The 452-nt window shown below is 38.1% G+C and overlaps 1 protein-coding gene across 1 annotated transcript in view; it reads right to left on the reverse strand.

The window, feature by feature from the left end:
* Positions 1-378: 378 nt before the first annotated feature.
* The window catches only part of KIAA1210 (KIAA1210 ortholog), a 24532-nt gene continuing 24458 nt past the window's right edge, over positions 379-452 (reverse strand). The window contains exon 11 of the mRNA XM_009997216.1: positions 379-446. Coding sequence (XP_009995518.1) covers positions 379-446 — 68 coding nt within the window. The remainder of the gene's footprint in view (positions 447-452) is intronic.

A 452-nucleotide genomic window follows, 5' to 3' on the forward strand; every position in this document is an offset into this window, starting at 1 on the left:
TTATAGCACACACTAATTTCTTAGCCAAAGCCACATTGCACAAAATACTGTATGGTCATTGGAAACTTAAAAAACTTATTTTGTAAGGGAAATGTTTCAAAAGCCTGAAGCAGGTCTTCTTAGAACATCACTGTCAAAAGTGAAAGGATTTAACAAATTGGTCAAGTTTTCCTAGTATTTGGTAGCAGAAAATGCTCAGTGTCCTAACACTTCAAATTAAAGCCTGCAGTGGCATTTCTTCACTGTGTATTTAAATACAACAGTCTGCTCAAAAGTCTTAAGGCTCTTATTTCTTAAGAAAAATCGTCACAGTAAAGAAGCAATTAAATGGAGTTAACGCAGCTCTTGGCAATACAAAGAGGGGTGCTCAGTCATTTGCTATTGTACAATCTGGGGCATTTCACTCCATGCTTTGGCTTTCTTCTTGGCCAAGGACAGCCACGGTGGTTCAG

This window comes from Chaetura pelagica, unplaced genomic scaffold (assembly GCF_000747805.2).
Source record: "Chaetura pelagica isolate M959 unplaced genomic scaffold, ChaPel_1.0 scaffold344, whole genome shotgun sequence".
NCBI lineage: Eukaryota > Metazoa > Chordata > Aves > Apodiformes > Apodidae > Chaetura > Chaetura pelagica.